Source organism: Hetaerina americana, unplaced genomic scaffold (genome assembly GCF_022747635.1).
Source record: "Hetaerina americana unplaced genomic scaffold, ioHetAmer1.1.p SCAF_3, whole genome shotgun sequence".
Classification (NCBI taxonomy): domain Eukaryota; kingdom Metazoa; phylum Arthropoda; class Insecta; order Odonata; family Calopterygidae; genus Hetaerina; species Hetaerina americana.
The window spans coordinates 29,505,258-29,532,915 of record NW_027286874.1 but is presented as its reverse complement, the minus strand read 5'-3'; the positions used below and the strand labels follow the sequence as shown (position 1 = coordinate 29,532,915).

At 38.2% G+C, this 27,658-nt stretch overlaps 1 protein-coding gene across 4 annotated transcripts in view; it reads right to left on the bottom strand.

Annotated features, from left to right (window-relative positions):
* The window catches only part of Gpdh1 (Glycerol-3-phosphate dehydrogenase 1), a 46,063-nt gene extending 31,379 nt beyond the window's left edge, over positions 1-14,684 (bottom strand). Inside the window, exons 1-8 of one of the 4 annotated variants that reach the window (XM_071588660.1) lie at positions 14,357-14,684; positions 13,846-14,023; positions 13,129-13,269; positions 11,435-11,576; positions 9,799-9,911; positions 8,991-9,221; positions 2,789-2,895; positions 335-427 (exon numbers count right to left, since the gene is read on the bottom strand). In XM_071588660.1, the coding sequence (XP_071444761.1) occupies positions 335-427; positions 2,789-2,895; positions 8,991-9,221; positions 9,799-9,911; positions 11,435-11,576; positions 13,129-13,269; positions 13,846-14,023; positions 14,357-14,394 (1,043 nt within the window). In that variant the 5' untranslated portion in view covers positions 14,395-14,684. Of the gene's footprint in view, positions 1-330; positions 428-2,788; positions 2,896-8,990; positions 9,222-9,798; positions 9,912-11,434; positions 11,577-13,128; positions 13,270-13,845; positions 14,024-14,356 lie in introns of those variants that run through there. The other 3 variants (XM_071588661.1, XM_071588662.1, XM_071588663.1) reach the window with 3 other exon arrangements.
* Positions 14,685-27,658: the final 12,974 nt, after the last annotated feature.

Sequence of the window (27,658 nt, the reverse complement as noted above, 5' to 3'; positions counted from 1 at the left end):
TGCTTCTACATTACACAAGAGCACCACACATATACTCTGTGATCCAGAAAATTTACTTTTCATATTTTTCTCAAGCCATAAAAGGATACAAAAATAATTTTAAAACGTTACAAATGGAATGATTAATACAGACCACATACAGTAATGATTTTCTCTAATAAAAATATGCTGCCAAAAAATGAATTGGGGAGCACCCAAGGCAAAGGATTAAAAGCTTCCCTGAGGCGGCTTCTAGGTGAAGGGCTCTGGTTGCATTGAGAGAGGAGAGAGGGGAATGGGTGTGGTCGTGCATGGCAGTCACGTCTTGATACCAGTCCTCCTGCATATTACTCACATGTGCTCAGGATGCTGGTGAACACAATCCACCAATTCGTTTGCTTTCAGGACTCCAGTACATATCTTATGAATGGCTGTGAAAAGAGGAAACCTGGAAAGGGGAAAGAATCCAGTTTCACGTTAAACAATGACAGTCAAGTACCCTACAATGGAACGATGCAACTCCTACAGCCTCCACCCTTTTAAAAGTGGATTTTTTATAAGTAACAGCTGGTTTGTTTGTGCATGTCACCATTAGGACATTTCATCCTGCACTGGAGAACCATAACATCAGCGAAAACTAAGCTATGACAGTGGTGGGGATCTTTCATGACTTCATGACGATGGGACTGGTTAAACACATGTGACAAAATGGAATAATTTCTGTTTAAATATATGAGATGCAAAGACAAAGTATTTCAGGACATAAGGAAATTTTCACTTTGATATTGCCAAAACTGTCAAAATATGTATTTGATTACAAATTTTTTAACAATGCAACAATTTCAAAATTTCAAAATAATTTGCCTCAATTGGGATCTGGCCAAATGCTTCAGCCAGTTAAGCTACCAAGCTGTCCTCCACACACTGATATCCCAGTGAAGGCATATGATTTTTACTCTGAAATTGTTGCATTGTAAAGCGCACTAGCACATGACTCCATTAGAAGTTATAAATGTGGAATTTTACAAATTTATTTTTTTTTAATTCATAACCATTCCTCATTACCTCAGATACTCATGCTTTGCTTATTGAGCATTGTATGGTATATATGGGGTACAAGCATCACATTCAAATGAATGATTTGAAATAAAACTATTTTGAGCAGAGTGTGGTTTGAGAGCCCTTTTAGAAAATATCAGAATGGCCTAATTGGCCCCATCATATGCCTTTCTACCCTTATGACAATTCATCTTAATGTTCTACTTTATATTTCTTTGTGGAGATTAATTAAACCTAATTTTTACCTTATATTACTATATTTTACACGTAAATGAGCTACTTACTGAAATTATAAAATGAAAAAATCCCTGGGCTAATATAATTGAAAGCAATAATTAAATTTTTTAATGCTGCAATATTACCTTTCCTTCTCCTTTTTAAATGTGTTGCAAAACAAAATTTATCACAGCCAGGTGAAAAGTATTAAACAACAATTATGGATTTTCTGAATGCATTGATTTCATGGTTTATAGGATACGTTCCGAAAGTAATGCAATTATTTTTTTAAAAGTAATTTCTACAACAGGTTTGCATAGACACTTAAAATTCTTCAAAGTACTGTCCTTGGGCTACTACACATTTTTTCCAGCGACTCTGCCATGACCAGTACACGCCCTGGAAGGCATCTTCGGAGACCTTTCGCAAGGCCTTCCTCACGGCTGATTGGATCTCTTCTATGAATGAAAAACTGGTTCCCTTCGGTGCTGTCTTAATCCGAGGGAACAAAAAAACGTCTGCTGGGGTGACATCAGGACTAGAAGGGGGTGGGGCAACACTGGGACCCAGTTTTTGGCCAGGAACTTGCGGACTTGTAGCACGTTGTGGCAAGGCGTGTTGTCATGATGGAGTAGCCAGGTAGTGGAAATGTCTATTCTTGTCCTGATGACCCTTTTTCAGAGTCTTTCCATTACATCCACATAGTAGGCAGCGTTAACTGTCGGTCCTTGAGAAACCAACTCCTTAAGAACCACTCCTTCACTGCCGAAAAAAACAATGAGCGTTGTTTTCACTTTAGATTTGCTCATTCTTGCCTTTATGGGCATAGAGGACTGGTAGGTGTGCCCCTCAGAGCTTAGACATTTTGTTTCTGGGTCGTATTTAAAAACCCAGGTTTCATCACCAGTGATGACATTTTTAAATAATCAGGTTTATTTTCAAAACGCTGCAAAAGTTCACTTGAAATTTCCACTTGGTTGGTCTTTTGGTCATCTGACAACACCTTTAGCACGAGCTTGGCGCACACTTTCCTCATCGCTAAATCTTCAGTAAAATGCGAAACACAACAGTAGATGACAAGTTCAGTTCATTGGCTACCATCTTGATACTCAATCATTGGTCAGAGGCCAACAATTGACAGCCGCCCAGAGCATTGTTCGGGTTGAACCTCTTCCTGGCCCTCCTTAAAAGCCTTTAACCACCTCGAAACTTGTGAGTAGGACAGAGCAGAGTCCCTTTAAGCCGTCAATTCTATTTTTTTTGTGACACGGTTGGCATGCAAAGATTTACAATAACTGACGTCCTGCCACTTCCATAGCTTAAAGAACGCTGAGATCAGTTTTGCGGCAAAGCCTAGCATCCCCATCTACCCAAAGTGGTTCGATCCCACTTGACCAATAGGAGCGGCGTGGGAAATTCAATGGTATTACCTTTGGAATCCACCCTGAGTACTCAATTATAAAAAAACCAAATTACATCTGTAATTTAGAATAGGCTTAGTAATCACAAGAATATATATTGGCAATTCATTTACCTGCTTTCCATACCCTTGGTCCGCAGCATGAAATTGACTTCTTGAGCTGTTACAGGACCTTGCAATTTCTGTCCATTTAACATTTCTTTCTCTAATTCTTCAATGGTCTAGAATAAGGAATTAATACAATAACCAGCAGGTCAAATAACTAGAAAATGATCACAATATAGATGTAATAATAAAAAACGAATAGATCAAAATAATTTATGGGTTTCTTATAACCCAAAAAAATTAGGACCTGGTTTTAAAACGAACCTCATTCAAAACCACTGAATCCTAATGGCTTTGAGAATTTAAAGATTAAAATTTATTGTTTGCATAATTAAAAAAAAAACAATTATTTTTCAACTGAAAATATATTTTAACAACTTTCCTCAAAATTTTACCATTACCTTAAGCCCCCCAGGCCTTCAAAATCAAAGTTGTGCTCTCTTGCTTAAACAAAGGAAGTGAAAAATCCCCAAAGAAATTTATTTTAAGATAAAACAAGATGTAGAAATAAAGTCTACAATAATGAACTCAAGGGGCAGTTCTCCAATCATTTAACACAGCGAAAACAAAATAACATTCAAAGTACAAAAAATAAAAGTTTTTGATGAATGTCATTTTTTAAGATTGCCAGCCAGTAGCAGCAGCTGGCAGGGCTGCTGGAGAAGGGAGAGAAGAGGGAAATGTAGAGCTACTGCCAAAGCAGCCTACGATGTACACACAGCAATGAGTTCATTCAGAAACAGCACAAGTAGGTACAGTCTGCAAAAATGTACAAAAGCCACTTAACCAATACGTATAATCCTACCAGGTGTACAAATATGAAATACAGATGTCAGACAACAGATGGTACACTAATGAAGTTTATGATATTATGATTTGACACTTTGTTCTGCCATTTCGTTGTGCCATCTACAAGTGTCAGATGTGCACACGTGATGAATTGAAAAAGTGTTGGAATAGTGTTGTGTTGCTGTGTTCAATATGTTGACATTTATATCAAACAAAGAGTATTCGTGGACAGCATTAATCTTTGGTTTTCATTTGAAGAAAACTGCTGCTGAATTATACTCTATTACTTCGAAAAAATTATGGCCAACATGCTCCATCGCAAGATGCACGTGAACAATAGTTTTGGCACGTCAAAAGTGGTGACAATAATGTTGCAGACAAGGAACACGGAAAACTGCCAAAAAGGTAAGAAGATTTGGAATTGCAAGCATTGTTGGATGCAGACGATTCACTAACACAAAACAACTCGCAGAGCAATTGAGTGTTAGTCAACAAGCTGTTTCCAATCACTTACGAGAGATGAGAAAGATTCATACGGCCGGCACATGGGTACCATATTAGTTGAATGACAGTCAGATGAAGAGGCACAAAAACACATGTGAAATTTTGCTTGCACAATACAAAAGGAAGTCGTTTTTGTGTCGTATCTTTACTGGGGATGAAAAGTGGATATATTTTGAGAACCCCAAGCATAAAAAATCATGGATAGACTAAGGTGCATCGACCCACAAGACCGAATCGCTTTGGCAGAAAAAAGATGCTCTGTGTTTGATGGGACCAGAAGGGCATGGTCTACTATGAGCTGTTAAAACCTGGTGAAGCAGTTAGTACTGAATGCTAACAACAACAATGTTTAATTTGAACCATTTACTTCTAGAAAAAAGACCAGAATACCAAGAGAGGCAACACAAGGTCATTTTTTTCATGAAAATGCTCCATCACATATGGCAAACCCAGTTCACAACACGTTGGAAGCACTCAGCTGGGAAGTTCTACCCCATGCGGCTAAATCACCCGACTTGGTTCCTTCCAATTACCATGTGTTTGTATTTATGGGTCATGCACTAGCTGAGCAGCACTTAAGTTCACACGAAGATGTGAAAAAATGACTTGATGAATGGTTCACGGCAAAAGGGAAAGATTTTTACAGGCAAGTTACCCACAAATTGCCCAAAAGATAGGAAAACTATCTAACTAGCAATGGAGCACACTTCAAATGAAGCTCTTTTAATCATTCTGATTTGTTTTTGGAAAAAATCCACATTTCATACTTGTACACTTGGTAAATATCTTTGCTTTGGGTTTTTACCTAAAATGTTGAAATTCCATGAGTTTTTACTAAAAAAAATGTTTCTAGAGTTTCCCAGATCACTGGATTCCCTGGTGTTCAAGAAAGGAATGTCTCCATGTTGTGCCTTTCGTGATAATTTGATCATTATATTCCCGTAATCTAACATTTATGTTTTGCCCAACAAATCTTTAAAAAAATTAAGATATTAAACATCACTATCTGAAATAAATAATTGACTTACCTTGAGTACCATCAAAAGAATCTTTGTTTACAAGGAGTTTAAGACTTCAATTGATCCACCCTGTCTCCCATATTTTTGCTTTAACAGGTCACCATACTGGATTTGTTAAGAGCCTTCCCTGTCTGTCTACAATCCCTACTAACTTGGTTCAAGGTTTGGAAAAGATCATTCTTACATTTCTTTTGCATTCAATTTCCACAAGCAGACTTCTTGGCTGCCATAGTGCACATTCTTCCTTTATAATTTATTGTTTATAACCTCTGAGCTACTTTTTCTTCCTTACTCCTTAAGCCCCAGTAGAGTACATTTTTCTTGAAAATCAACAATTTGCTAAGGATTACACTACTACTGTAAATGTTACTATAGATGGCCTTTATATTCTAAATTCTACCAGTAACTTGTGAACAACTTTCTCTGCATGTACAGATCCCTATACATCTTTATCCATGGGCTTTCAGAATATTAATTACTAATCCCAATTACTAGAGTACAGTAGATGTTGTGCAATCCACACATGAGCTTTTTTATTTGAAATTTTCACTTTGGAGTTCCATATTGCTTAAAAAACATTACTATATTTCCAGAAAGTTTAGACTCAATTCTATGGTAGTCAGTTCCAGAAGTACTATCATCAATGTTAATCATATGCTCAATAGGAATAATTCAAATTTTTGGTAACAAGTTCAAGGTACTTAATATGATGGAACCTCACAAGTTTCTACAAACAGTTAATTGCAGTCAATCAGTATAAAATTGTCTTGAAATTAGGATAAATCATAAACACAGCATTCAACCCGAAGATTGGTTTGGTATGTGATGCTAGAGTTAACCCAATAATAAGTCCAAAGGCAAGTGAAATCCACATTTCAGGGTAGGGGGGGCCAGTTCTTTCCCTTGTGCCAGCTATAGTTTCTCAGGAAAAACTGGTGTTTAAAAAATCACAGCTTGGATGGAGCTAAGGGTTCCCAGAGAGACGTGCCTGGGAACCAAACCTGGGACCTCTGATCAGTAGTCCAATGCTCTACCCCTGAACTACTGCCCAACATGAGAAACTAGGATATTAATTCACAATTCTGAAGCCTCAAATGATTGACAGCATGTATACAATGTTCACTGCATGTTTCATACCATTTAATCTGCTGTGTTAGGATTTTTTTAATGTTACTGAAACATGATTCTCTAAAGACGACAGATTCAAGGGTCGGCTGAACACTAATGCACACATGCCTGTAGTATGTGAGCAAAATGGCATTGAAAAGCATACCAGGTAGCATGTGGATGTAAAATTCCCCTTCAACACTCATGCGCAGGTTTGAGGTCGTTGCGTTCATCCAGTGTATTTCAAGAAGCAGAGGTATGGAGATGTGTTCTAGTGCTTTGTCAATCCAAGTTAAACAGCCTGCTGTTATTGAATTTTTAAATGGCGAAAAAGTGACTCCTACCGAGTCATCATCATTTAAACACTTTTTATGGTGACAATTCTACTGACAGGTCTACTTTTAATCGATGGGTAATAAAATTTGGTGGTTACGAGCCTGGAAAAGCCATAATTGTTGATGAAACACACAGCGGACATCTGATCACTGACACATGTAAACCTTGGAAACTCATCCATGATTTGTTTCAAAATGACCGGAAAATCGACACTCAAAAGCATATCGCAAACCATATTGGAATATCCAAGGAACATGTCCACTTCGTTATTGAAAAATTGGGATACCATAAATCCATAAAATACTATCAAATCTGTGCTTGATGGGTACCACGCTGTCTCACAGATGAGAACAAACAGCATCAATGGGAAAGCTGCATGCAACTTTTGCAGCGCTAACATGATGAAGGAGACTACTTTCTTTCATTAGTATAATATTTTAGTAGCATCATATAGTAATAATATAGTACAATAAAGTAGAATATTGTGATGGGGGACAAGCCATGGGTCCATCATTATGACCAGGAGGAGAAAAGACAGAGTGCTGAATATCGACATCCGTCTTCTCCTCAGACGAAAAAGTTTAAAACACAACCATCTGCAACATAACTTCTTTTGACTGTGTTTTGGGATGCTCACCGAGTTTTCTTATTTAATTTTTATTTAGGTGATTAGGTATTCTACCGGTTAAGGAACGTTTTGGATGTACACAACTACCAAATAAATATTTTTGGACTCCTAACAAAAGACAACCCAACATCCTACTTTACAAGTCCCTCTTCATCTATGTGTACTTCCTCCCTTCATCCTGTCCCCTATCCTATTCCTTCCTTTCCTTGTTTGCCTAACATTCTCCCCTCTATTACAGTCTTCAAAATCCTACTGCCAATCAATATGCCCTTCAACCATTTTTCCTGCCTCCTTATGTCACCAAGTTTATGTGACCCATTTTCAGGATCGAGGGGGAATGGTAAATTTTTCTCCGTACATTCAGCCTCTAAAACACCTCCAACATAGAGTTTTTTGAGTTAGAGGCAGCCTGGTGCTAATAATCTTGCATTATGACAATGCTTATCCACACACCTAGTGCTTAACTTCAACATCCTCCTTATTCCCCTGATGTTGCACCTTGTGATTTTTATTTTTTTTTTCCTCTACTCAAGAGTAATCGTTACACCTTGGACAATGAGGTGAAGGCAGCAGTCATTGGATTCAAGAAAAGTTGGAAGGGTTTTTCAGTGACAGAATGAAAAAAACTCAGTACACGAATGGAGAAATGCGCTGGCCTTAATAGTGACCATGTTGAAAAATAAATATGAAATTTTGAAACTTAAGAATTGTATTTTAACATACTTTTTGCCCACTCTTGCTAGTTGCTTTTGTTCACCCTCTAAAACCATGTGTGCATTAGTTTTGAGCCTACCCTCGTTTATTCAAAATGTATGCGCTATGGCTCATAATTAAAAATCAATGAGGTTGATTTATTTTCATAATTACACTCTTTTGTCTATTATGAAGAAATCTCCATCCACAAACCAGTACTGTATACATTCAAATATAGACCCCAATGTTTCTCCCTTTTTTACTTATAATTACACAATTAACACAAAACACCTGATTAATCCCTACTGAACACACATTGCCATTTCTTTTCCTACCTCTTTCTCAACAGTGGACCCTTAATCAACCATGTTGAGGAACCATCAAAATCATTCCCTTGCCCGATGATGATGGCATTGTCATCAAAACCCCAGATCAACATTTGCATTTAGTTCCAATCAAAATTTCCCATAGTCAATAAGATAAAATTGTTTTCACTATAGCAACAAAAGCAATGAAGTGTGAGAATAGACCATCTATCTCAGAGGGAAAAGACCCAAGTAGCATCCAACTACCAAATGTAGAATGTCAAAATCATCAATGGATATCACAACTGTCACTCCCCACCTTTTCCCCACACCACAATATCACTTCCAATTCGTCATTGCACTATCAAAATGGATTGATGCTGAGAATTATTATTGCAATAAAATTGAACTTTCAACTTTGGTTTTCCATGGAATATTAAACGTGAACAGCTACAGTTTTTTCTTGCCGATACTTATTATATTATTATTACTTTTTATTTGCCCAGAGATCACAATACAAAAATACCAGGAAGGTGGTGTGTGTACATGATATAAGGCACGTCAATTGATCACTGATTCCCTGAATGTTACCATTCTGAAGTAAACAGCCATTTGTGAGGTATTGCTGTGATTGTGCCCTCTAAGCATAACACAGAAGGTAAATTTATATCTATTATATTTTTACCAACTATCTTTCACTCCATTATATTATCTTGAGGATAAGAAGAACAAAAATTATTTTGTGGAGCGAAAATGTTCACTTTTTTATGACTTCAAACCACAAACTTAAGAGGTTAGAATTGTATAGATATGCACACATTCATATTTACCTTATTACTTCTAACAAAAGCTTCAGAAACTTTACGATTGCGGCCACCATAGCAGGTAGTAATCAAATCAGCTACACCACAGCTCTCAAAAAATGTGGACAATTTAGAACCTGGATAAAAAACCTCGGCAAATTTTATCATCTCCATTAGGCCAAGGCGGATCACTGCTGCCTTGGTGTTATCTCCTAGGCCTAATCCATCCACAAAACCAGCACCACAGGCAACAATATTCTGGAACGAAAAATGGGCAATTGACTAATTTTGTCACAATAAGAAAAAAATTCTAAAGCAATCAACAATAGTTGTTTCACATTTATTTTAGCAGGTGCTCTTCATGGATACCAAGATATCTTGTGAATTTTGAGATTTAGTACATTTATTTAATATTTTAAGCCACCTTTATGTTTAAAAGAATGGCTCCCTTATATTTCCTAAGACAATATAGGTTTCACTCAATAAAATTAACATCAATGAAAATTTACCACTCTGATCTCTACGACTGTAAAGCAATAATCTGTTTTGAAACTAATCGGAACTGACAAATATGACCACTTGCAACAAATGTGACACATCCCAAAACTGTGTCATGATTCCACTAGCATACTTTTATTCATTATATCCCACATAGTATAGTTTATAGAATTCATTACATTATTAATTAAATTAAAAAGCACCAAGTACCAAACGGATAAGTTTAAATTATCCCTTTAAAATGTCTACCCTGACAAAAAACCTTATTTACCTCCTTAGTATTAGAAATAGAATTAATTAGCGGTATACAACAGTACTGTGTGACCAGTAAACCCACCTTAAGAGCTCCACACACCTCCACAGTATCTACATCATCAACAACTACTACACGGAAATAATTAGTCTGAATCAAGTCCCTGAATATGGGTCCAAACTCCTTACTCTTGCAGCCTGGGTAAATATAAAAATGGACAGTTATAAGGAACAAAATTTTCAAAACCCTGACCATTTTCATTAAGCATTAATAAAGTAAATAGTATCGCCTCAAAACCAATTTATGCTATTCTATGCACATTATTATTTTCGTGTAACCACCAAAGCAGTGGAAACACAAGGTCAAATTCATACACATAACCCAGTAAAAATCAACATTAAGGGCCAACTCCTTTGGTAAATTAATCTAGCAAAATTCATATCAATATTCTCCATTTCATTTTAATGTAAGCCGCTGCGTGATTCACCACAACATAGCAACATTATTACATGCACACCAAATCAAGTATTAGGTATTGGGAGAATTGCTTGTTTAATTGTATACTTGTATTTTATAAAAAATATTTTATAATTAGCTTAGAAGTTTGGAATCAGTAGCATCCTCAGGCAGAGCATATATTTCAGTCCCACAAATTATTTTCATTCATATTTACTCACATAGTTTAGAGACAAACTGCCACCTAATGAATTTTATTGCCATTTTGATTTGGTAATTTTAGAAGTTCAAACAAAATTATTCTATATAAAACAGTCATGGGTTGAAAATAGCCAATGATTAGACCTGAACTATACTTCAGAACACACAAAATTCTGTGTTGCACTAAATACTATGATTTTAAACAATAAGGACAATAATACAAATATCACTGTCAACAGAGAGAATGTGGTACATAACTGTATCAAGGCTTACGATTTTTCAAGTTCCAAATCAAGGTAACAAATACATACATACATAGTAGCATAAAGAGTAGATTAAAGATACCTATACACATAATCGGATAAAAGAAGTAGAAGTCACATAACACTACCCCAGGTGGAGGAAGAATGTCAATGAAATGAAAAAATACCACACATCCGTAACAACTTAAAGAGAGAACCAGGAAAAATTCAAACATGTAATAGAATTCCTCATTATTCCTGGTGTAAAACATTGACTACTAACTTTAATAGCAGCAGTTAGTTACTCCAATTAAGACTTGCTAATAATGTTAAATTTTATTTTAATAGTGCCTCTATTTTTATTTCAATAGTGCCTCTATTTATAATTCAAGTGACTTTCAGGATTCAAGACTTAAAATTCCAGTGAATTGAGACTTGCTTTGGACTTGACACTGATGACTTGAACATAGCAATTGTACATCTAACATTCAGGAAGATCAGAAACAAGTAACTACTTGACTCCAGAATATATTAATGATCATCTAGATCACAACTTGCAGTGATATTCTACAGTATCTAAATAAGCTAGCTAACAACAATTAGTAACAGGGTAATACATAAATTCTCACACACATTTTTCATGATAGTATTTTAGAAGTGAATTACTTTTACAAGACTAAAAAACTATAGGCATGCTGAAAACCCAATTTAAGTACCTAGTCTACGGAAGAGAAGTCGATTGGGATTATATAAATAAATGCCTGTACATATTTGTGCACAGTTAATAGAATTAAATTAGCTTTCTAATCAATTTAACTCACCGACCGTCGTTTCACAAAATTTCTCCTCTGCCACCTCATGAGCAAGATTTGCACCCATGAGCACACTTACAGGTATTGAAAGAAGGGAAGAAATTCTATGGGATATAAGAGCAATGCCACCACCTTCTGCTTGATCAAAACCCTGAAATTTTTTCCATCAGGGTTAAAAATGTTGAAACATTAAAAACGCTGTTGTGTACATCAGTGGCATTTTTAGACTTGTACACCGTATTCTTAAACTGACACCTGTTAACGACATATTAGTACGAAGTTGATTTTTGGGAATTAAGTTTGAAACTCTGCCTCAAAAGAAGAGTAATGTCTTGTTTACGATACTAGCTTCTTAAGCTGGTAAGATATTATGTTTTTACTCATACATTTCCTCGTTAGGATGCTATTATGTTAGTTGAATCATTGAGGGAAATTTGACCCCGCAATGTAGGCCATAATCATTGATGATACTACAGACAACCTGATGAGAGTGAAAATTTAGCAAAACCTCAACAAAAATGATCACATCCACTATACTACTGTGCACTTCAAATAATTCTTGCCCGCAACTTATTCCATTCAATAATAGTGGCTTTGGCTACAGCAAAAAAAGCTATATTTCAACTGTTCACTCTTTTTTCAAGACTACCACCATTCATTCCAACCTAGAGCTAAGGTTGTAATCAAGTAACCAAAATGATCAATAGCAGTAGAAATTTTCAACATTGTGGGGGAAAATTGGGGCTCCCATTACTAACTTTTAATAGCATAACATCTTACACACATAAAAAGCTAGTAGTGCAAACAAGTCATGAGGCTGGAATTATTTATCAGAGGCACAGTGTAAAGATAATGAAGAAATAAATTTCAGGGATTCATTCAACAAATCACTGAATAAAAGGTTTTGAAAAATAATTTTGCTATGCAGCATATGTGCAGATCGTGAATAGCAAAAATTCAACATGGGTGCCAATTTAATCACAAATTTGAATATTAATTACAAAACATAACAAAATGACGAACTGAATTAACCATAGCTCCAGTGCTCACATTACAGAAGCAAGCTGTAGAATTAGAGAAAAGGTGTTTCAGCCAATTAATGCTTATGTAAATAAGTTTCATCTAATGTGTACATACAATATGAGCTAAGTCAGTGGCATTTAATGCTGTAGTCATTGAGTTATATGAAGTTATGATTGACAAGGTAACCTTAGCAACAATAGCATAGCACATGAAAATATCTTAGACACATACATTAGCCATGCCCAAGGCAGAATTCAAGCCCAATATCTCAGATTATATACTGAAATGTGCCACCCACTAGATTAACCAACTCAATACCAGGTTATAATCTCACAATATAAGAAAGAACCCCTAATCTAAACATTTGGAAGAAAAACCTTCCATGGGAATTCTCAAACAAAAGTGAAAGTGCCTAATGAGAGTGTTTGCAGGTCCAATGACAATAATTCAAAACAAAACATTTACTGAAAAATATGTCCCTCAAAATTCTCTTTTTTAAATATTATACAAGAGTGATGAGTTTATGACCTCTTTTGATTGATGTTACAGTAAACAACAATAACACAACGATTGTGAAAAGAATAACAAGATTTAAAAATGAGTAATACCAAAGTTATACATGGATTTCTATTCAGAGAATTTGTTCTTCCAAACTATATACATTTTCTTTATTGACATACCTTAATTAAGGATAAACCAACAGCTGTAGGTTTAATTTTTCCTTTCATCGCAGAACACAAACCATTTATAAACTGATGAGGCACAACAAATATAAGTATATCAGCATCTTTTGCTGCTTCAACCACATCTGGCACAGCCACCTATGTCAAATATGGATGATTAAGTTAGTTAAACTGTTGGTCAGCGTTTGCATAGGGTCAGACGGTCATTTACGTAATAAATACAGTCCATTTCATTATAATGAAACATTTTAACACAAAATATATCTCATTCTTGTATTTACCAAACAAAATTATCATGAGGTAGTACGGGGTACAAAGTCATCCACACGTAATAATAAATTGAAAAGGACATCGACATTACGAGAGTAGACAAAACTTGGTTTTTAAACTCACTGATCCAAAAATGTCCCATTACCCCTCCTCAAAAAAATTCCAAATAATGCACATCTAACGGCCCAGTACGTGGCTATGTAAGGGATGAATCAGTATTCCCTTTTGTTAAAATAAACTTTCAACTGGACAGCAATTGCCCCTGGATTCATATAACAAGTTAAATGAAGTAAACTGCCCCGAGTACCGTTGTCAGTTCATGCGATCATTGTTCATCAGAGAATTATAAAAAATAAAATATAACCACCCAAGAAAAGGTTAGAAATTGAAATACATTTAACAGCAATGCTGCTATATTTCACCGCTTTAATGTTTATTACTCACCACATTAGGAGGTAATTTGTGACCAGGTAAGTATTTCACATTTTCATGAACTTCATTGATGATTTCTGTTAATTTCTTGCCATTAATCATCTCTTCATACACATACATGGTAACAGTTTTGTCAAAGTGTTCATGTTTTTGTACATTATTTCCTATAATTTTTGCAATCGCCGACCCCCTAAAATTTTCAAAATTGTTTGCATAATCAGAGTAAATGTTAAATAGTCTAAAACTAGAGTATTCAAAAATAATGACAAATTTCAATAATAGATGTTGATCATAAGCTTCTTGAACCAAGCAACAATTATGAAAACCTTGAGCTTGTTTATAAATATATCAATTCTCAATCCATACTGTAGAATTACTTATGTCTTAAGAAAATCACCCAGAAATATAGACAAAATGTGCCACAATTACAATACAATTTATCCAGAGTTAATACATCGAGAGTATGACATAGAATTCAAAAGTCGATTTATTATTTAAATATGTGTTTTACGGTGTCACTTACCAGTTACCTGAACCTACAATGCACACTTTCTTACTCATTTCTATGTGACTAAGGACAGGATCAAAATACGAAGCGGTCGGCAGATCGAGACCAACAGAACTCAAGGAACCACGTCTTACGATATCTTACCTACTGACTCAGTGACACTTTGACCCTTCTATACTTACTTCTAGAGCTAAAAGCGAAATTAGGTACCTAACAAAAGACGAACGGCTAGCAACAGAAAATTTTTATTGAATCTTTTAACTGCCTGTGTATTTTTACTACGTTCGTAGACAATATTTTTTAATATCCGTTTTGAACTATAGATTTGACTTCAAATTAATTTGGCATAGCTTCCTGCTATGTCATTGCGCCGTACTGAGATATCGTTATCGCTCTTAAGTTACGGGGATCAAAAAAAGTCGACCAAGGGTTAACAAGGACATCTAGCCGTCCAGGTTACGAAAATAAAGGTTTCTCCAGTTACTGATAGAGGAGATACCGGGAGGCTATTAAGTGCCTGTTTCGTCTGAACTTGATAAGACCACCTTCAATATTTGCTACTCAAGTGAATCGTTGCAATCACTGAAACTAGAAACATTATATCAGCATCTTGTTAGGATTCTCACTTTTGCCGTGGATCCAGAATATTGCAATTTTTATATGAAAACTAACTCTTATTAAAACCTCTCTTCGAAATCCATAACTCCTACATGTATGCTTTAACTAAATGAGTCAGGATCGCTGTCACGGTTTTAAAGTTAATATACCTCCCTATACAGATGAACATCTTTGTTGAATATATCCACCTACATCATGCTTTCTTTAATCTTTTAGGGCCTCTCCCCCGGTAGGACGTTGGTTCTTCATGCAACTTTTATCCAGATGAACTGCATAATATACTAGTGGCAATTTATAAGAAAATATCGTCATATATTCTAGTCAAGTACTTCGTCTAAAGTCCACTATTGAACAATTTTTATTATATGTAGAGTTAGTAGTTATTAGGGAAGGCGACTGACAATAGAAATAATTTGCGCCAGTTTTTTCTCTTGTTTTGCCGATAGCTGCCAAATCGTTAAGGTTTGTTTTAAGGCACATTTTGAAATAAGTCTCTTTTCCATGTCAGCAGTCGATGACTTTCCGTGTTCAAGTGGCAAAGCCGTATCTTCAGCCAGATGTAACCAGGCCAGACTTTAACCAGTAAATAACCAGAGTAAACCAATTCTTGACCTGAGCTTCATTCCTCTTTCCGCTTTATAGGCTTAGAAGTTTCGTCAGGGGCAAGGTCATGCAAGACTGTCCACGGCCTTGGTTGCGGACACTTATCACTGCGCACCAGACCTGGTACCACTTATCACCCGAGCTCAGCCTGTACCTACATCAGAGATTACTGGCAGGTTGTGCCCATATGTTCAGTCCAAAGATTGAGATGCCGGGCTGTTAGTTGTAGTACAACATAACTTCCTTTTTTGAAAGTGTTTTGCATTTGAAAAAAGGAAGTTGTGTTGCCGCTCCCTTCGAGGGATGCCGGAAGTTGGCAGGTACTTCATAAGCGGTAAAATTTAAAATTACGCATTGCGAGTTTTAAGGTGAAAAGCTGGTGGGATTTTAACTCGAAGCGCACCAGTGTGTAGCTACAAGCTTCTGCTTAAATTCACAGAAAAGTAAATTTGCTTTAAATGATTATAAAATGATGCCATTCCAAAAATGACGAAAAAGAAACTTTTTCCCGCTCGCGAGTGTCTCTTTAACTCCTTTTTAAAAGTTATTATAATGGCATGGATTTTTTTAACCATTGTAAAAGGCTTTCCATATGTCTGCAGACAAAATATTTCAATGTTGCAGATGTAACCGCATGCTAAATTTTTACTTTCACTATATCTCTGCGGGTATGTGCAATCGCAAACGCGTGAATTTCATGTAAATTTCGTCTTATTTTAAATAACAAGCATCATAGGTTCATTAATCTGGCATGAAAAATATACATTAATAACAATATGTTCAATAAATATTGGGAATCGGGATGGTGTGGTGACTAATTTACTGGCTGTCCACCCAGAGGGCTCGGGTTCAAATGTCGGGGGTGGCAGATCATTTTTCAGTGGCATCACGATCCCTACTAGAGGTGCTTTAAGTGAGTACGCTGTCCTTCGAAAGAGACGTTAGGCTGTTGAGCCCTTGGCGCCAACAGTAGGGTAATGCCGACGCCGGGTTTCTCTCCACCCTCCCTCCATTCCCATCCTTCCTCAATGGCGCAAATCACCTCAGCTGTCGGTCGCCTCCCGTAAAGCCACTACTACCTAAATGATTTTTACATTGGTACATGCTAATGCTTGGAATTGTATGGGGAGGAGAGAGGCTTGTTGGGAGTATTCCAAAGGAAGCGGGGAAGATGGATGCAGAGCATTTTGATTGGCAAGGGAATGTTGAAGACTTTGATGGAGGGGAGGGGGTCAGTAAAACGAGGAAGGGATGTTGGGCAGAATGGAAGGAGGGATAAGTATACTAATCTGAAGAGGGGCTTATTGTAGCCTTGGATGTCAGGTTGTGTTCTGTTGGGAGAGACAAGGGAATCTTCGCTGTGCCGTTTGAGAGCTTGTGTCCATACAAAACCCATCTTAACATGTAGTCTACCGATAATAATAATTCATAGTATTAGTGTAGGGATGAAGAGTTATTAATAAGCCAGTTTAAGTTATCCTAGCTAGCGGCACACATGCTACTGTCACCATGTACATCGCCATATGATTTCCTGCATTTTTATTCGTACTACTCTAACAGAGCTCTCTGGGAAGAAAAGATAATTCAGCAATGTGGTGCATGTTGTGAAACTCTACGGAAGTGAAATCCATTGTATTGGGTGAGCATTTGCAATTTGGGTAAAACTCTGAGAGAGTTTTTGGTTGAGGCTATTCGTAAACGTTAGGGGCAGACAGCTTCTTTTCGGTCAATAGGCGGGATGATTCCGCACTTGGCATATCCCTCTTCCCGCATTCACTCATGGAATCCCATACACACTCGTGTCACATTCGAAGGGGGATATGGACTATCTTTTTCAAGTTGCAGTGATCACAACGAAAGCCCTGTATCTTATGAGGATTGATGTTTTCCATTCAGTGTAGGTATACGTGTATGCAGTTTGGAAATTTCAACTCAAAAGAATACATTGTGGAGATTATGCAACCTGAAGAAATGTGTGCAGATGACCTGGCTCATAAAAAACCCCTTCTGAAGAGATTTTAAAATCAGAATCAAACTCTTGCACCCAATCTTGGGAAATGGCGAAAACTAGCACAGCGAGCACATCCCATAGAACACACAAATCTCCTTCAATTGAGACGATTTTCTGCGGCGAGTGTCAACTGTCTCAATATATCTGAGGGTAAATTGTACGATTGAAATGACTTGGCGAAAAGTTCTCGATTTTTCCTTTTGTAAAGTATTCAACGCTATGAAAAACAATGTCGGAGCTTGTAAGCTGAAATGATTTATTGCTCGGAGATGTCTAGTCTATCCACTGCAAAACTGTGAAGTGCTGAAGTTGGAGAAAAAACGAACGAGAAACCATCGTTTATGGTATTGGGAAGTCAGAAGGGAAGCACTAAAACGAAGTTTCCATCAAGAATAACAATGTATGGATGAAGACGATTTCAATTTTTCCGATAGAGTCTCAATCGATCAACATCATACTTCACAGTTAGAAGATAAGTCCTTCGATTCCATGGGAGATAGATAGCCTCATCGTTTGGTTAGTGCATAACCCCCCTTTTCAGTTTACTAAAAATTCTCCATTAATAAATTATGCAAATCGGAATTCCATAAAGAGAATCGGATCTGACGGAAGCACTCCGCCTGCTGTTGAATTAATCTAAAGTTCGGTGGCCCATATTCATATAAGTAGAGGGTCACTGAGTTAACATGAGACTACGTTAAAACTAATATTTCTAAAATAAGAATTGTAAGCGCAGCCTAGAAGGGAACCAGGATTAGCGCTGCAAAAAACGCTAAAGCTGGTTCCAACTGTTATCATTCTTAATCGCTTTTGTCTTCACAATCTAAGAAGTCTTGCATTTTGCGAGTCCAAAATGGTAGAAAAAGTCGTTGAGCACTCAAAAAAGCAGGAAGATCTCTGAAGGAAAAAAACATTTTACAGTATAAATGGTTTGCATAAAAAGTATCGAGAAAAGTTTCAGTAAAATAGAGTTTTCCAGATATTGCTACAATGCCTCAAAATTCCTCAAAGGGATCCCTTGAGTGTCGACATAATTTTTAGTTAGTTTTTCACAACTTGAAGGTTCCCTGATAGGCGGATTCCGTAAGGTCCTTAAGGGTACGCGTGCAAGCTTCTTTGACGGCACTTAGGGTACCATGGTGGTGTACTTTGAGGGAGTATTTCACTTTTGGGAATAGCAAATGCTCTTCTGGTACCAAATCGGGAGTGTAGGGGGTGGGGGAATCGTCGCGATGTCGTTGCAGAAGGTCTTCGCGAGCAGACACTCGGCTCTGCTCATGGTCGTCCGTCAAGACCTTCGGAACGAGTTTTGCGCAGATCTTTCGCATTACCAAATTTTCAGTGATAATGGTATTCTCTGTCATATTACCAATACCAATATGATTTACGATAATTCCCACCCTTCACCGACGGTCTGAATTCAGCACTTCACGCACACATCAGGAAATTGTTACCGATACTTTTTATACAAACCTTGTAAACTTAATGAAAGCACACTTGTTATAGATATTTACCCTTTAATTCGATTTTACTAAAGTTGGCCACATGCTTTTCATAGCTTTACGACGGTTTTGTTGCTCCTGGCTCATTTTTTCTACGAGAAAAAGAGGCCTAGTATTTCAATGCAACAATTTCAGAGTGTAAAAATCATTCGCCTTGACTGGGATCCCAGTCAAGGCGAATGATTTTTACACTCTGAAATTGTTGCATTGAAATTCACATTAGTGGATGACTCCGTTAAAAGTTACTGTTGCGGCATCTCCCGCAGTTTCTTTGGAAGCCTAGTATTATTGAGAGCGCATGAGAGTATTTTCGGGTACATATTTACGAGCACGTATTGATTAAAGCCTCGCAATTTCAACGTAGAGTGCACGGATTATAGTAGGTTTCAAGTTAATAATATATTGACATTATCTGTGGGTAAATGATACAAAGAGTATTGGTTAATGAAATAATGATAAATTTTCGTCGTGGAAGACAGAAGCTGTACAAAATTGGGCTCAATGGCCCAATTTAAAATGCTGAAAGGAAATTTGGAAACGGATATACCGCCACTCTTGAGGCGAGAGTTGGCAACAGCGTAATATGAAGTTTGCCTTGGTCAACGTAAACCAGCTTACGCGAAGGGCTTATTTCAGAAATTGTACAGGGTCCACTATAAAAGTAATGCGCACCCAATGAGAAAAGTAGATTCATTGGTCGCACTGGAACAAATACTCAATATTCTTCAAAATACTCTCCCCCTGCATCAATACACTTGTGGAGACGCACCTGCCATGCCTGGAAGGCACCCTGAAACTCCTCGATGGGAATGTCTCTCAGGAACGTTGTAATATGCTTTTGGATGTTTTCCACGGTCTCCCAATGCTTTCTTTTCAACTCTCGTTTCAGTCGGGGAAACAAAAAAAGTCGCACGGTACCAAGTCGGGACTATAAGGAGGCTGGGGGACCACCGACCGGTTGGTGCTCCGGGCCAGGAAGTTGGTAACGATGAAGGACTTGTGGGGGGCATTGTCATGGTGGAGTTTGACCGCGTCTTTGATGTCAGCCCTCACGCGCTCGACCCGGCGTTTCAATCTCTTGAGCACATCCAGGTGAAAGGCTGAGTTGACAGTTTTTTCCTGCGGTAAAAACTCAAAATGGACGATTCCTCGGACGCCAAAGAAGGCAATGAGCATCGTTTGATGCGAGACTTGGTCATTCGCGCTTTCTTGGGGCGAGGGGATTTTTTGTGCTCCACTCGCTGCTCTGCCTTTTCGATTCTGGGTCGTACTCGAACTTTCAGGATTTGTCTCCGGTTACGACAGAGTTAAGAAAGTCTAATTTTGAATCAAATCCGACCGATTTTACCGCGCAGCCATGGATAGTCGTAGTAGTTTTGAGGGGAGGCGACCGACCGCCAAGGTCCTTTGCGCCATAGGAGATGGACAGGAAAGGATGAAGGGTGGAGAGAAACCCGGCGTCGGCATTAGCCTACTCTTTACGAAAGGCGCCAAGGGGTCCGCAGTTTAACGTCCCATCCGACGGACGGCGTACTCACTCAAAGTGCCCTCCACAAAGCACCTCAAGTAGGGATGGAGATACCTCTGAAAAATATTCAACACCGCCGGGATTTGAACCCGCGTCCTCGGGGTGGGATGCCAGTACGTTAGCCCCCTCACCATCTCGATCCCCATGGATAGTCGCATCACAAGAAAATCATTCAAATTACTTTCATAATGGACCATATATATGTGATTTACATTATGGGAAAGGAACTGGTTCCCCTTTCCCGATATGTGAATTTCACACGCAATTAGGTTTAGTATTAGGTGAGCTCTACCCTGCTGTAATAATGTTGTGCTAAATTGATAAATGTTTTTTTCATATACAGTGGAACCTCATAACTCGAGCATTAGTCGTTCCGCGATATTTCTCGTAAAACGAAACACTCTTTTAGTGAAACACCTTGCTGCACGCAAATTAATTTAAAATGCGATTATGAGTTCCATGCCGAAAACAATAAATTATGTACAATATATTCAAGTATAATTATGGATACATTATTTATCATCGTGGATCACGTCCACATTTTCTCCTTTCACGGAATGAAGCAACCAGGAATGCGAACTCGATTTGGAAAAGTAAAAAGGAATAGAAATAAATTGTTAATTCTTTATGATATGTACCTAATTCCTTTTAACTAGAAAACTGTCTAGAGGCATTTGTTTATGCCGACGGCAAAAATGGGAAAAGTTTGGTAAAAATGGGACTCAGAATGATCGTTAAATAAATTTATGGCGCGTGTCGCCACTGTGGATTGAAGCGATGCCTCGTACTCATGGTACGATGCAAAAGTTTCCCATGACCTCCACATCTCATTTAGCCTGCTGTTTTGGACTAAACACTTTTTGATGGCTCGTTGAGTTTCTGGATGGTAAAGCAGTAAAAGCAGGGGTTTGATTTTCAAATCACCGCTCGCATCTGTGCAAAATAGCAGCGTAAGACGGCCTTTCATTGCCTTGTGGTTGGGCAACACATTCTCTTCTACTATTACTCGTATGTACACAAATATAGGTTCGCTTCTTCAAGGAGAGAACCGACTCGTGACAATTAAAAATATACCGCGGCAGGTAACCCTGAGAATCGGGTTTAAGAGGTTTTTGAAGTCACCGATGAAATTCTCAGCTGCCTTTGTCTCCGACCTTGCTGTTTCATTGCGCCTCACAACGCCGTGGATTGTGGTTCTCGTAAACTTCTCGAACCACGCACGGCTCCCCTTAAATACTTGTCAGGCCGTTGGTGATCCTGATGCATTATCAGCGAGGTCGACGAAAATCACTTTCCCCTTCTCACAAAAGATATTCTCGTTAATAGTGTCGCAGTGCAATTGCTTTTCGTTTATGCACATGAGGAATAACCGTTGAACATCGTTGAGAATACGTAACCGTTGCATAGATACTCTTGTCACTCTATTCTAAGCATCTACCTCCTTAATCTTGTCCGTGTTCTTGAGGAAAAGGTCAATTGTTGATTTCGACCGACTGTTGATGCGCGTACTAGATCAGCCACGCTCACACCTTGTTCCCAATATGCAATGATTTTACTTTTCATTTCTACTGTTATTTTCAATTTTAAAACTATGAACAAAATATCATTAATCTTTGCCCAAAAAAATCACTGATAAAATGCCTGGACATAAGTTTGGAAAAATGTGTGAATACTAGCGACGCTAAGCTGCTAGCGGAGCGATTGCTAGAGGTAAACTGAAGTAGCAGGCGCGCAATGAATCAGGGAATGCCCCTTTTTTCGTCACTCGTTATGCGAAAGTCGCTCGTTAAGCGAGTCTTTTTCGGGACCAATATTTTTTATCGTTATGCGAATTACTTGCTGTGCTGCGTGCTCGTTAAGCGAGGTTCCACTGTTCATAATTTAAACTGAGTTGCCAGCCTAGGTAGAGGGATAAAACTTATGAGATCATGCGTCTAAGTGCGCGAACGCGTTCTAATAAATTGAGCAATGTATTTGAGTCATTGGAATGAAGTTAAGAGAAGTGTACCTTCTACAGCAAATGGAAAAGCTGCGACACTTTCCGTGCTCGGGAAAATGTCCGATTTTCATCAAGGGGTGTGAGAAAATATCCACACGTGTTCGCGGCTCGGAGAGCTAACGAAGTGCACGTGAAGCTATAACGAACTTCTTGCCCCCAAGACTTCAGATTTTTTGGAAGTCTTGGGTAAATGAATGGTTTGTTGCTAAACGTCGCTACAAAACGTCGGGGCATACGCACATGCGCACTACGGTGTCTGGGAACTAAGAGGCTCGGAAGGGACCCAGAAGGGAATAAACACCGCAGACCTTCAATAGCCATGGCTCATTCAGTTCAGTTTCGACTTACGCGTAGTCATGCGTCAATATTCCACGTGCGATCAAGAAAAAATTGTCGAGTGCACTGGGGATCATTTCTTTGATTCAGAAATAAGGGCTTGGGTTCTGGACGTGCGGTGGGTGGCTGGGTTGACGCAGTATAAGAAAACAAAGGAATGAAGTCAGGAAAGTTCCGAGTAGTAAAAAATCTGAAGAGAAGAAATTAAACACTGCCAACAGCGCAAAAAAAACGTCGAGCGCTGACGTTTAGGTTTTTACGTAAAATGACACAGGAGTTTCACAGAGATATCATGCTATATGTATATTTATCAGTTTTTTTTATTTTCGTATGAGTACATCATTTGGAAAGTTTTAAAAAGTGATGCTGGCTACTACAGTCACATAAGTGAATAAAACGCGTGAAGAACGAAGAAAAAAGGGAAATGGTCGTCTTCTTCATCTCACCACGGTCAGTAATAATGCTACGACTTTTATTGTTTTTTTCCTTGTGGACAACATCCTCAGATTACGGATATGCTTTTGCAATGCTAAGTTACAGTCATTCATTGATTTTGAAAATTCCCGGAAGCTAGATTTTAATTTCCTGGGCCTAGAGGAACTATAAATTCCTAAATTAAGTATATGCTATTGAAAATATATTTCAAAATTTCTCATTAAAGGAAATGTTGCTAACTTCCCTTTAACTTATAATGGATCAATGGAATCGCTCATAGGTCCCGCACGTTTCCGTTTGGTATCGCTGGTTGTCATGAAACTTTGGATTTTCAGTAAAGTTAGGTAAGAAAAAAAATACATGAATCTATTTTTTCTCGATGCTTTCGCCAGAGAAACTCCCTCGGGTCAAGTCTCCCAAGCCTTCTACTTCTAAGCTAAGGACTTCAAAATACAAAGAAAATTTTGAATGCAAAACAAGTCAGGTGGAGGGGGTGAATGTTGGCCTATCAGTGTCTAGCCGATAGCAGAGCATGAAGTCGTGCATGAATAAGATTCCTACCTCACTGCTGCGTCGAAATAGGACCGAAGGATGTATTGACTATTGAACTTGACTCCAACCGATTTCTTATAATTGGCACACAGTAATGTTCGACAGTTTTGACGAATAAGCAACTTCAATTACCTACTAAATCGCATGAAATGATTTTCAAATAATAATGCATTGAAATTAACGTGCAAGGCTTTGAACTTTTCGGACCCTCGGTTCGTCATCGTATACCCACCGGCTGCTAGTTACTAGACTGGCATAACGTTCTGTCTGGTACACTTTTCTCTAAACTCCCATTAAAGTGGTAGTTTTTTATGGGAGGCGACCGACAGCTAAGGTCATTTGCACCAATAGAGATGGATGGGAAAGGAAAGGTAGAGAGAAACCCGGCGTCGGCATTAGCCTACCCTTGTCGAAAGGCGCCAAGTGGTCCGCAGTTTAATGTCCCATCCGAAGGAAGTCGTACTCACTCAAATTGCTCTCCACAGATTTCGGGATACCACTGAAAAATATTTGCCAGGATTTGAGCCCTCTCGGTGGGAAGCCTGTACGTTAGTCACCATACCATTCCGATCCCCACTCCTATTAAAGCTTTCACGCTGATGTACATGGTTGAGAAAAGATTTTTATTTTGTTAAAAACAAATATCTTTTGCGGTAATCTAAGGCAATTTGCATTGGAAAATTTGTGTTCCTTAATAATATGTTGTGTCGCGAAAAAAAATCCTATTGCGATCAACATAGGGTGCCTATCAAACTTATTTACCTGATTACTAGTTAAAATAACCGCGCGTGTTAATCGAGATGGAGGTCCGATGAACTCAATTAATTATGGGAAAATTGAAGGGCATTAAGGAAAAGAGAGAAAAAGTACGGAATTTTGAAATGTCGTGGTGAGAATTATAAGACATTACCAAATGAAGAAAGAGACACAGGACAGAGATGAGTGCTAGAAAGCGTCCAGCTGATACTTGTTTTCGGACAGTTTCCTCCAATAATAAGTTCCAGAAAATATATCTACAAGTAATCCATATTAAAGTTACTGATTCCTAAATCCAAAAGATATTTATCCTGAGAAAAGCAAAAACCTTAATGCGAGGTCTAACATCAAAAGTATCCGAAAGGAGGTAAGAAAGGCATCAAACAATCACCCCAGCAAGATCTATGCAGAAAAATTAAGTTATATAGCAAAAATATCAATTACAAGTCCACGGACTCTCAAAAAGGAGAAGAAATTTTGATTCTCCACTTCCAAACCAAAACAACGCGAGAGCTCACGGCCCGTTCTTAAACTTCTCTTCCAGTTTAATGAATTTTGGCATGGTACACGTTAACCTAATTAATGTTTGGAGGATATCATAACGTCGATTTTACTCGGATTTCAAAGACAGGTATCTATATTGTCCACAGGGCGGTTAAAATACTGATATTCCAGTTCCCCTAAACCCATGACAGGATCGAAGGTCCAGGGCTGTATCATGAAAGGGATAGTCGCACCTCACATTTGTCAACACCTGTGAAGTAGTTGACAAAAAAACATCACAAGATTTAAGACCAGTCGATCCCTTGAGACTGGCGGCTAATTGACCATGTTTCTGAGTGATAGAATAATCCTTGGAAAAATCTTCTCACCCACAAGGTAACAGTCTTCTAAATTTGGGGGGGGGGGGGGCGACAAGAGTCCACTGTTTCATCACGTACCTAGCGCTGAACGATCGGTGTGGGATAATCGTCCTACCCTAAAAGATTTATATGAGAAATGGGGCACGGCTAAATGAACTGAGAACCTCGTTCTGTCCCAGGCACTCGAAGCCAGGCTGCCTAACCCATCTCATATCTCCATTCTTCAGAAGACATCTTCGCCTTCAAATTGTCTCCATTCAACTATGTGTATAGCAGCTCTTCGAGGAATCATTTTCTTGGGCAATTGGTTATGTTACTGATTAATAATTCAAAGAGGAGGTATAAACGGAGCAATAAACTATACAGGGACAAAATATATATAAATACAGTTTTTTTAATTTTTATTTATTTATTCAGTATTTGTCCGAAAACAGCACATTTTGGCCTTTACATCGAACCATTAACAACGATAACAATGGTCACATTTTCAAACACCCAAGCCCTAGATAGAAGGAAATTCACCCAGGCGGGAATCGAACCCGCGCCCCTTGGAATGGCAAACGAGGACGTTACCCCGCCGCCACCGGAGTCGGGTCCGAAGACGGAGCCTTTCGTAGACATGCGCGACAAAATTAGCATTGAGGACTGTATTTGAAAACACCTGAAAGATGATCATGTATTATCGCGATGAGCCATAATTTTTCATATCATTCACCTTAATCCGCGGAAAACACAGCGGACGAAGCTCATGAATGAAAATGCAGGTGAATATTGAAATGTGATTGATTTGGGGCGAACGTGAATAAAAGGTTACAGCCGAAATTGAGAGAAAAGTTGATGGAGATTTATGAGTCATGAATGATCCACGTGTCAATGATGGGGTAGTCGCTTCCGAAGGAGGAAGGAAAGTGTGTTGGGCATTAACGGATTGATTCAATTAATTTCTTTTTGTGATAGCTGCCATCTGATTACCCTAATTAAACTGCTCGTTCCGTGTTCTAAGGAGCCCTAAATTCGAACGCATTGACCTATACATGATAATTAGGTTAATCAAACTATCAATGCACCACTGCCCACCTGATGCCTCCAGCTTCAAGATTCTACTATCCTACCAGTAGCCTTTTAAAAAATAAACTTAATTTATCTGTAAATGTCCGTGAAAAAGTGTGACTTTCAGTGAACGAGGTCGGCCTTAATATTCACGATTCAGAATAACTTATGAAAACCAAAGAGAAGTTCAAAAGCCACCGTTAGGCGAAAATTTTGCAATTACGAGAGCACTTAGCTCCTGATTGAGATATCACTTGAGGAACATTTCTTGCATGCTCGCAATTACCCGAGTCACTTCGTGATGACTTCTTCAACCGGAATGAGATGATTTGAATGAGAGATTTCTCGTTTGTGGAAGCATTTAGTATATTTCTTTAGCCGAGGGTGGGTGGAGAAACATCGCGTATTGAACTCGTTCCGATCAAATGCTCATCACGGCACGTCAGATAAAATCGACCGACCTCCCGGGAACCCCCGCCCTCTCGCTTTTTCCAGCGGCGCATGGCCCTGCATAGACGGGCACCGCGTCCGATGAGATAGCGGTGTTGTTTTGAAGTGTTCTGAGTCCTGAGTGGATCCCTTGCGACACCTAGCGCTAACTGGTAGCATAGGGTGAAGCTCAACGGATTCTCCCTCATACAATCGTTTAGATTGGAAGATTTAGATGGAATCCGTTCATTTGGACGACCTCTCCCATTCTCTGATGGCTGGGGAAGTTGCATTTATTTTATTCCCGCAGTGTATTCAGATTTCCTCGGACTTTAGTTCAAGTGCCAAAATAAAAAAAAAATACGAATCAAACATAGAGATGAATATTATTGAGGATGTTGGCTGCGACAAACTAGTTCTATAAATATGTTTTTAATTGGGTATTTATCCCATCAGAAATAACCATGACCAGAATTATAATAATCCTTTGATTTTTATCCACCGAAGGGATTTGTGTTCATTCATATTAAAAAATTTAATGTAAAATAACAAAGTGCTAGTTAACTATAAATCAAATTTGAAAACAATATAGACTGGTCAAACTAGTCTGGGACTTTACGTATGGGTATAAGAAA